The sequence below is a fragment of the Bidens hawaiensis genome, unplaced genomic scaffold, assembly GCF_021521415.1.
Source record: "Bidens hawaiensis isolate Kalapana, Puna unplaced genomic scaffold, B.hawaiensis_p1.1 tig00008861_1, whole genome shotgun sequence".
Lineage (NCBI taxonomy): Eukaryota > Viridiplantae > Streptophyta > Magnoliopsida > Asterales > Asteraceae > Bidens > Bidens hawaiensis.
This window is the reverse complement of record NW_027491640.1, coordinates 944,052-951,978: the sequence shown is the minus strand read 5'-3', so window position 1 is coordinate 951,978 and position 7,927 is coordinate 944,052. Positions and strand designations below refer to the sequence as shown.

The 7,927-nt window shown below is 36.1% G+C and overlaps 1 protein-coding gene across 3 annotated transcripts; it reads left to right on the top strand.

Annotated features, from left to right (window-relative positions):
- Positions 1-4,436: 4,436 nt before the first annotated feature.
- On the top strand, positions 4,437-6,704 carry LOC143530212 (uncharacterized). 3 transcript variants are annotated; one of them, XM_077025817.1, is made up of 3 exons: positions 4,437-5,107; positions 6,221-6,472; positions 6,556-6,704. In XM_077025817.1, exons 1-3 carry the CDS (start codon positions 4,475-4,477, stop codon positions 6,577-6,579), a joined length of 909 nt encoding a protein of 302 aa, XP_076881932.1. In that variant the 5' UTR covers positions 4,437-4,474; the 3' UTR covers positions 6,580-6,704. The 3 variants fall into 3 exon arrangements, with proteins under 3 accessions (XP_076881932.1, XP_076881933.1, XP_076881931.1); XM_077025818.1 differs by lacking the exon at positions 6,556-6,704 and having other exon boundaries at positions 4,437-4,876; positions 4,910-5,107; positions 6,221-6,549; XM_077025816.1 differs by lacking the exon at positions 6,556-6,704 and having other exon boundaries at positions 6,221-6,549.
- The last annotated feature ends 1,223 nt before the right edge of the window (positions 6,705-7,927 follow it).

Here is a 7,927-nt window from a genome sequence, read left to right as displayed (position 1 = left end):
GTGGAAAGTGAATGGATGATCACTTGGTAAGATAAAAATGCGGGTGTTAAAGCCAAGAGGCATATGAAAACATGGAGTTGGAAAGTTAAATTAATGGTAAAAAATACAAAACCCATGTACAACTCACAATGCAGTTGGTACAAAAATTATGTAACACAATGTTTGTAATTGTTATATATATATATATATATAAAATAAACTAATGAAGAATAAAAATAGTAAAACAAACATAAATTTCCTTATATATTGATAATTAAATAAGTGTAGATGAGTAGGTAACTTGGTATTATAGTTGAGAGATGTAGTTAAATGTTGTTTTTTAGACTAATCTAAAGAACAATGGCGGATCTAGAAAATTTTCATACAGGGTTGGAAATTTTTTGGTCATTACTCGGTTAAACAATCGGTAATTGAAAAAAAAATTGGTCTGATTTGATTGTTCGGGTCAAGTCAAATCGGTATATACCAACTTTTTTGGTCCGGTTCAGTCATTTCGGTTGGATCAAATCAGGTCATAATTTTTTTGGTCAGTACTCGGTTAAACTGTCAGTAATTAAAAAAAATAATATTGGTCCGGTTTGATTGTTCGGGTCAAGTCAAATTGGTATATACAACTTTTTTGGTCCGGTCCGGTCATTTCAATTTGATTAAATCAGGTCGGGTCATTTAAAAAAAAGATAATTAAATCAAATACCATCTAACAAAAATCAGTACTTGGAACGTTATTAAAAACACATAGTTAAAATACAATATGTAAAGTTGTTCTTGACGGGTTTTCATTATTGAAATACAACCATTACATTATATAGTTTGACAATCCGAAGCAAATGTTTGTAAATGAAACATATACAACTCTCACTTAAATTCTCATAACTCATCTGAGCTAATTACACAATTTAATCTTCGACATTCTAAGCAAGTTTTTAATTACGTTATATACATATGAGCTAATTATACAATTTAACCTTGGTCGTTTTAAAAAGAAAAACTAATCTAACCGCCTAAACTAAAACTAAAAACAAAGTTTATAGTTAACATAACTTATTAATGCAATTGGCATTCTGCCTCAATGGTATGAGAGTGATGGTTAAGACTTCGAAACCTGACTCAAGAGGGTTTTCCCACATGATGGGTTTCCTCATTGATGGTGTTCTTGGGTAAGTTAGGTTTGAAGCGTCAAAATCAGTATAGACGGTTGACATCCTGTCTAAGGAAGGCTCGCTCGGATATTGGTGGTGGTTCCAAACGCTATTCGAAAAAGGCATAACTTATTAATATAATACAAAAAAAACACAAATTTAAAATTATATTAAGTGTAACTTAATGAATAGAAACAATAAATAGGTATGAGAGAAACATGGTGTATTTTTAATTGTTGTCAATTTTCCGTGATCTCCTCTGATTCTTTTGCATTAGGCTAGCTTGTTTAATAGATAAAGTCATAAAACGACAACTTTATAATATTGACTTATTAAATTAAATAACTTGGACTTTTTCTTCTTTTGTAAAAGCCCATATTATCTTCTTTCTTCTTCCTTACACTTCAATCACATTGCCACCGCCAGCCGGAAAGCTTTCAAGTATAATACTTATATTTTTCATTTTAACTTAAAATACTCTTCACAAGATCGAGAGGGCTGGTTTTAAAATTTCATAAGGGTCGTTGTCAAATTTTCACATGAGTCGATCGAGATTTAACACATGTATTGTACTAATAAATTTTTTTCGCAGGAGTCGGCCGATCCCCGCACCACCATAGTGGCTTCGCCCATGCTAGGGAAGCCACAAAGTAACAATAAAATATTTACATTAAACGTATACTTCTTCAATCTTCATCTTTTTCTTAGTAGAGGTTGATACATTCACCCTTCGCTGCTTCTAGAAGGAAAAGTGGTCAAACTTTTATAAGTTCTTTTCCTTTTTCTCAATGGTTTCAAATGTTTAGGGGCAATTACAAAATTTTGTAGGGGGCGCTCAAAATTTCACGTGTGAATAACACTAAATCAAAAAATTTTATAGTGTGTGGCTGCCTCCCTTCGATAGGCTTTCGGTCTGCCCCTGCTCACAACAACATAAATCAATCCCAATATTATAAACATTTCACTCATATTTTATTTATGTATTAAATGTGAATGCTCTAAGCATACAAAACATCCTTAGACCACCCGTAGTGGTGGCTTTGGCCCTAGCGTTGTGAAGCAAAACGCGGGGGTACACCGCCCCCCCCCCCCCCCTGCGTTATGTTGATTTCCATTTTGTGTGCGTTGTATATAAAACGCTGAGGAATGACACGTAAATCAAAATTTGACCGTTTTTTTAAACCATTTGACCGTTGGATAATTAAAAAAAAATTATTTTCTATATATTAAACCATTTCATTCCCAATCAAACCTCATCAAATTTATAAAAATTCTCTTTCAACTCTATAAAAATTCCTTTACACCAAATTCACTATATATGGATCCTCCATCTATATATAAACAGTTTTTCGGGCCCGACCAACAAGCCGAGGACGTGGAGGAGGAACAGACGGTTACGAGTGCGATTATGCTCGCGACACAGTATATGAGTTCCGTTACGGGTGCGATTAGCTCTCCACCCCCCGTTTCAACAAGAGCATATATCGAACGAGATCGTGCCGAAGCCAACAACCGGTTGATGGCGGATTACTTCTGCGACACGCCGAGATACAAGAACCCGAAGACCTTTAGGCGCCGTTTTCGGATTTCAAAAAATTTATTTATGCGCATCACCAATGATTTGGAGCGTGAGTTTGATTACTTTAAGCAAAAGCCTGACGCTCGAGGGACGCTAGGATTCACGGCTATTCAGAAGGTTACGTCAGCCGTGCGCGTGCTCGCCTACGGAAACACGATCGACATCAACGACGATTATTTAAAAATGGCCGAAAAAACAACCCGGGACACCTTGGAGTATTTTTGTTACGGTACGTTTTGTTTTTTTTTAAATAGTTTATCACTTGTTTACTGTGATCATTTATTTTATAAAAATTTTGTAAAATATAGGAATATTTAAACTATATGGACCACATTATCTGAGAGAGCCCAACGTTAACGATCTACAACGTCTTTACGAGGCACATACAAGGGTGCATGGTTTCCCCGGCATGATAGGAAGTGTAGATTGCATGCATTGGGAATGGGCTAATTGTCCAACTGCATGGCGAGGTCAATTCACACGAGGTGACCAAAAGGGACCAACGGTCAGCCTTCAAGCGATCGCTTCATACGACCTTTGGATTTGGTTGGCATTCTTTGGTGGTCCCGGTTCCAACAATGACATAACCGTCTTAGAGCAGTCTCCTGTGATGGAAAGTTACATATCTGGGACCGTTCCCGTCGCTTCGTTTTGGGCTAACGATAACTTCTACGATCATGGGTACTATCTGGGTGATGGAATATATCCAGAGTTCGCGATAATTGTTAAAACATTCAGAGACCCGATGGATGAAAAAAGACAGTATTTTAAGAAAGTGCAAGAGTCTACGAGAAAGGATATCGAGAGGTGTTTTGGTGTTTTTCAACAACGATGGCATTATGTTAAAAATCCTTGTCGTCTGTGGTCTTTAGAAAGAATGAGATGTGCTATGTATGCGTGTATCATAATGCATAACATGATCATCGAGGACGAGGGAAGAGCAATATGTCCAACTTTCATACCGGACCCGGATCCACCACGGACTCCGGCAAGTATGGAGCAACGACTCGAAAACTCGGATTCCGTGCGGTCAAGAGAGATACATAACGCACTAAAGGAGGATTTGGTCCAACATCTTTGGATGTGTCGGCCCCTGCCTGGTGAAAATGATGATCAAAACGAGGGTAACAATGAAGACGATGATGAAGACAACGACAACGATGGCGAAGACGATGAAAATGACGACGAGGACGACTACGAAGAGGGCGAAGACGACGACGACGACAACAACGACGAATAGTTTTTTTTATTTTCTTGTAATATTTATTTAATAAATATTATTGTTATTTGATTATTCTTATTAAAAATTAAAAAAAAAAACAAAAACTTTAAAAGTGACTGGGCGCCACGTGGCGCATAACCCCTGGATGTGGAGAGTTATGACTACAGCCTGTTTTTATACAAAACCATAACTCTGACTGGGCGCCACGTGACGCATAACCCCTGAATGTGAAACTTTATGACTACACATGGTCTTATAACGTATTTATAAGAAAAGTGTATACGGACATACGGTTATCACCTTTCCACAAAGCCCAATAATATAATCTTAGGAAAAGTTTTACTGTTGTCACGTGCGAGCCATCTACTCTTATCTAAGTATCCAAAGGAAATCCTCTAAATATCCACTATTCATCCAATCAAATCACCCCACCTCCTTAACATTCCCAATCCATACAAAACCACACCTACAAGACCTCAACCGACCCACAAAAAAAAACATCGTATTTTTCATCCTTCATTTAATTCCCACAAAATGATCGCAAAGCATTCCAAATCGACGCGTAAAACCCGAACCAAACTCCGTAAGCCCAAATACTTAAGCCTCCGTCTTCAACTCGCCGCCACCACACCACCACCCACCGACCACCATGATGCCTCACAACTCATCAACCTCTTCCCACTACACCCTGAGAATCTAGTGGAAGAACATGATGACATGGCTTGCATATTCTCTTCTTGTGAGGACGTGGACGGATCTGCCACCACTCTCACCGGACTCTTATGCTCCGAAGAAGATGATGATGAACACAACACAAACAATGTTCCATCTCCGTCGTCGGTTAACTACGCCGACGAGGAGCTTGTACGGACGGCGATGAGGAAACACAAAACCGACAGAAATCATGACCATGAGAAATGGGTTTCTTATTCCGAGGTTTTTGACAGCAGGAAGAAGATCATAACGGAGATCTCTTCATCGTCATCAACATCAACGTGTCATAATAATATTAATAATCGCAAACTGGTACTGAAGCTTGACTATGAAAATATCATCAAGTCATGGGTCAACAAGGGTCCGCTTTACATTCATAATAATTCGGATCCACAACCACAATCCGTACCCGATCTCCAAGATGATGACTTCTTTTTACCTTCTTCCATCAATGTGAGATCGCTAGCTCTCCTCTTCTATTTTCATACTTAGTCATATTACATGAGATAACAAGGAACATGAGAATTATTGTTGTACCTCATCTAGATAGTGCTAGTCTTCAATGTCTTATTTTCTAACAAGCACTACTTTGACTAAGCCATGAAGATGTGTATGTATATGCACCGTTCAATATAGACCCAATTTTTAGTAATTTAAGTAAATAATTACAATTGTAAAAGCATGTGCTCTTGCTTTGCTTTATCTGTTATAAACATACGTGCCTTGTGTAAATAAATATAAAAGATAAATAACATAATTCTTGTTATGATATGTTACATATTTTTAATTTTGATCTCTTGATCCTTCTAAAACTCTATACGTACAATTTTGATAGTCTTGTAAAAGTACAGCAACCAAATTACCCTCAACTTTCTTGGGTAAGAACGATTTCCTGTTGATTCCCAATTCACAACACTAAAAAAAAATCAAGAATAGATACTAAAATACTATGAACTTTAGATCAAAACTATAGATATCAATGAATCAAACCGTAAAAAGGTTTTACAAAAAAGAAAAAAAAAACACGTGTGAAGCATATCGTATAATATTGTCTACCGTCCACTTGTAAAAAGGCCGATTTTAAGAGTAGTGGGCCTGTAGCTATTGATGACCTCTGCGTCTCTGACCCACTACTATTTGCACTTTAATGCTATCTAAACTTGTATCATACAGCTTCAATAAAACGTACAAGTTTGTTTGAATTGACCCCCACCTAGGGATAAACTCTAACTTGTGACAAGTATTCAAGTTGACCGTATGATTAACCCTAAAACAAGGATAGGGTATTCGATTGAATATGTTAGATAAATTATTTACGAGTAACGTTTAATTATTAATCTCTGTCCCTACAGATAATTAGTGATAGGGTCTGTGACGACTGACGAATACATAACTAAACATGAGATACTACATTAGAAAGTTAAATTGTTAGTCACCATGATCATCAATTTTAATAAAAACATGTTGGATACACAAAACTAGTACTCCCACTTATTATTTACCTAGAAGCTTTGTTTTAAAAATGACATAACATCGCTTGTTTCATTTATGTTACCAAATGTATAGGTCACAACACGTGATGAGCAAGATAATGGTGGCAATGGAGGGTTGTGGGCGGTTCCACAAATGTCGCATATTGAAAACAATGGTGTCAGCGGAGGAGATGATGCATTGCAAGCGGGAGAGTCAAGCCCAATGGCTCATAATAGAGAAGCAAGTGTGCAGAGGTACAAAGAGAAAAGACGTAACCGCTTGTTTGCTAAAACCGTTCGCTATGAAGTAAGAAAGCTCAATGCCGAGAAACGCCCTCGTATTAAGGTAATATACATGACTTATCGTGATGTATTATAGGATTTTGTTAAATTTTTTATGACATTCATCTTTTTTAATAATATTTGCAGGGAAGGTTTGTGAAAAGCAATTAAGAAACAAATAAGTTTATGTTAAAGCCCCCCTTTTAAAGAGGGCATGCATTTTTTTAGATGATGTACATGTGTGTATCTTGTATTGCAAAATTAAGGTAATAAAGGTAACATTATTACATCTTTAATTAAGTGACCAAACAGTAACAGAACGTTGAAAAAAAAAATTGTTCGGTTATGATTTTTTACAGCCAATTTGTATGGTTAGTTACGGTTATTCATGATCGCTTCCAGACTAATACAACAATTTTGTTTTCAGTCTTCATAGTGGAGTAGATCACTGAATATATAACCCATACCGACCTTGATATTCTTATTGACATAATTATCCTAAGTTGATGATGCTTAAGAATATGAAGTCGACGTGAATCACATATTCATGAACTGCATATGATGTTTTAGATTTAATTTCTTTGTAGTTTATACATAAAACATTGAAGTGTTCCCCAAAAACGTAGGTACCAAGCTTATATCATACATGTATATTCAATTAAGGCTCCAAGCCAAGCTAGGTTGAGTTTGAGGCTTTGAGCTCAAAGTTAAACAATCAAACTTGACTCATTTATCTTAAAGGTTACAATATTGATCCCAAGCTTACCATCTCATTAAATTTTATTTTTTATACTATAAAAATTTGGTTTTTCCAATTTATATTAACCGGCCCGATTTTATATTCGGAAAATTTATCTATAAAAATATCGAGTTCTTATTATTTTATTCTTGATTATTTATTATATTTACTTATTTTATATAAATTAACTTTCAATATATTACAACTTTAACCCTAAACGAGACTATTATTCAAGTTTGTTTCCCTCTCCATTCTCCAAGGACCTTTATGCAAAATCTGCAGCATTATTATATTATTTAACCCATCTTCCAACCCAAACCCATAACCAGAAATCCGTGACCTGTAACCCGCATACCCGTTTTCCTTCTTGGCCCTTAATTCTCGTAGCACATTTGGAATTGATCGTTGTAATCAACTATTATGCCTACACCGACTATGTAATTTAAGGAATACGATTCGATTGATACGTATTAATGATAATATCCAATCCGTCTTTGCTATTTTGGGATAAAATCATATGGGAATCATAATAATCTAATTCCTCTCGTCTGCACCTTATGCTATACCACGCGATCCAATCCCTAAGTTGAATTGGATTATAGCATGTTGTGAATATCCAAACCCGATGTTGTTTTGGCCGTCGTCCCCGTTTCGTCGTTCTCCATCTATTCTAAATCATATCTGGTAATTAAACTATGATTATTGGTCGCTTTAACCTATCTTGCAATAACCCTAACTCTCATTAAACGAACACAACTAAGATTGATTAATTTAAGTTTT

What these genes read in the sequence shown, in the direction of transcription:
- LOC143530212 (XM_077025816.1), top strand. Translation starts at nt 4,475, where the DNA reads ATGATCGCAAAGCATTCCAAATCGACGCGTAAAACCCGAACCAAACTC. An exon ending in TTTTACCTTCTTCCATCAAT is followed by an intron (nt 5,108 to 6,220) that starts GTGAGATCGCTA and finishes CCAAATGTATAG; the next exon opens with GTCACAACACGTGATGAGCA.